Genomic DNA, 2,375 nt, shown 5'->3' on the forward strand with positions numbered 1-2,375 from the left:
CACTGTTCCAATTGTACGAACTAATAAACTAGTACCACTTAGGTTCATCATGGAATCAAAGAGCTTTGATATTATTTATGTGCTTAACATCATACCACAACCTTTTTCCATCAGTCGATGGTCCACGAAAACAGCAAGAATGACAACTTTCTCCCTCATTGGTTAGAAGAAACTTGCATGAGGTGCAGCAAATAATAAGGGTTGATTTAGATGATCACTGATGCTCGTATTGTTAAACTGAAAAGAGGATGGTAGCCCAGCATTCAGGTCACCAATCTCCTGAAAACTTTCGTAGTTTAGCAGACCAATTGGATCATAAGCCATGTAACTCGTGAGTTGCTCTATCTCCTCTTGTAAGATGGTGACCTGCAACGTATATTATGCTAGCTAGGTCAAAAGATCGATGAGCCAACCAGGGACGGACCCAGAAAAATTTTCAAACGGTGACACCGTTTGACTATAAGAAACAAATATACATATTTTTTTTTCAAACGGTGGCATCATTTGACTAAGAAAATGACACTAACAGGATTCGAACTTGGTTCTGGGGTGGAATAAAAGTCTTGCAAACCAATTCTACCAAATAAAACTTGTTCTTATCGTAGTTTCAAAATACATACAGTGGCACACAACAAATTAATACGGTTGCACCTTTCATGAACCAAATTTTTTTTACCCTTCGAAGGAGGAATAATACGGTGGCACGTGCCACCGTATGCCCTATAGTAGGTCCATCCCTGGAGCCAACAACATATATAAAGGGAACACTATTCATTTTTGTAAACATGTTAATTAGAGTACGGAACCTGTTGTTCAAGTGCTAAGATTTGAGCTATGCAACCATATATAGGATCCTCCATACGAGCCAAAGCTTCATACGATATACTGATAGCGGCTTCGCTTCTGTTTTGCAGCGGTAGTTTCATCAATAGTTTGGAAACATTGCTTGCACCGAAAACCTTGTGAACGGCTGCAAAGTGATGTGCCCCTTGGCTGTAACAGAAGTATGGAGTAAAAACACATTCATTTGTGCATTTTCTTCTAAGAAACTTGCATGCTCCACATGAAGAAGAAGAACCAGATGCTGTCATTTTTCCTTAAACTTTTAATTCCTTAGTATTTGCTCCAACAAGTGAAGATTAATTATATATATATATATATACACAATATACTCATATGATCACATGATTAATAACCACCTGAAAAAGGTTATTTGTCATCTTTGTGGGTTGGGGACAAAATGGCATGAGCTTAAAGTAGATTCTTTCAGGTCTCCTTTGTGGCCTACTCACTTTGCCAAGTCCTTTCTTAATTTGTGGATTAAAGCAACTTAAAAAGGTCGTTTTCTATTATTATACATTGATCAGTCAGTAGTAAGGTAGCAGAGAGAGGGACTAGTCTAATCCATTTACCAGTAATAATGGCTGGATAACATATTTTAATGCAACTAGAATTTGGTGCAATCATATCAATGCTAAAGACAGTACTCTTTCTAGTGCTTTATTTAGCACTCAGAGAGAAAAAGTTCACAAAAAACCCTATTTGGTTATTATATATTGCTGTAGAAAATGCATATAACCATAAGGAGTATGTACATTATACTTTCAGACTTTACCTCCATCTGACGGAATGAAATCTAATGAGTTTCGTTTGGTTTGGTTTGGTTTGATTTAGAAATAACAGCGACCCTGGTGCACCTCCACTTGGTGGCTTATGAAGTAAAATGTGTGCATCTAGATTTTCTTTGTGGTTTGCATGATATAATTAACAACAGATATGTCGATCACCCAGGGCTCGACTTGGTGTGAGAATGATGATGGATGCAGCCTAATTTACAGATGGTGGCACTAGCTCTGAGCTGGCAAAAATCCCAAAAAAATGGTGCTCAGGTGTCCCTTTTTTTTCCTTCCATGTTTAATAATTGTAAGGGTGGTTACCTAGATATGTTGCTTTACCAATTTGCCCCTAGAAGAGCCTTGGGACTTGTTATGAACAAGCTGTCAGATTGCTCTTTCCATCTCTTCCCTTTTCTGGTCCCAAGTTCAAATTTTACTTTAATTTGATGCTGCATGGCAGATAGCAATTGGGAGTCACGGGACCGATAGAGGCCGGTAGCCAAGCCAAGCCAAGATTTTTTATTAGGGGGTGATCCTTTTAAATTTAGTTATCTAATATAGACTTATGATCATGTGAGACCAATGGTTTTTCGTGAGACTTGTAAAACAAATTTTCAATCTTTGGATTACATCTATAATCGTCAGATCTTAATATTCATAAACGCCAAGAGATTTCTCAATAATTACAAAATTGTCACCGTGCAATTTTAGACCATTAGATCATTAGCTTATAAAGTTGATCAATGAACATAAATTGGT

General features: G+C 37.3%; 1 protein-coding gene across 1 annotated transcript; it reads right to left on the bottom strand.

Moving 5' to 3' along the window:
* LOC112510382 (LOB domain-containing protein 29-like) lies at positions 1-1,121 on the bottom strand. The gene is made up of 2 exons (XM_025115779.1): positions 807-1,121; positions 1-366 (listed from the first exon to the last, which is right to left on the bottom strand). The coding sequence occupies exons 1-2, from the start codon at positions 1,089-1,091 to the stop codon at positions 163-165; spliced, it is 489 nt and encodes a 162-aa protein (XP_024971547.1). The 5' UTR covers positions 1,092-1,121; the 3' UTR covers positions 1-162.
* Between the last annotated feature and the right edge of the window lie 1,254 nt (positions 1,122-2,375).

This window comes from Cynara cardunculus (assembly GCF_001531365.2).
Source record: "Cynara cardunculus var. scolymus isolate 2C chromosome LG 3, CcrdV1, whole genome shotgun sequence".
In the NCBI taxonomy this organism is placed as follows: Eukaryota; Viridiplantae; Streptophyta; class Magnoliopsida; order Asterales; family Asteraceae; genus Cynara; species Cynara cardunculus.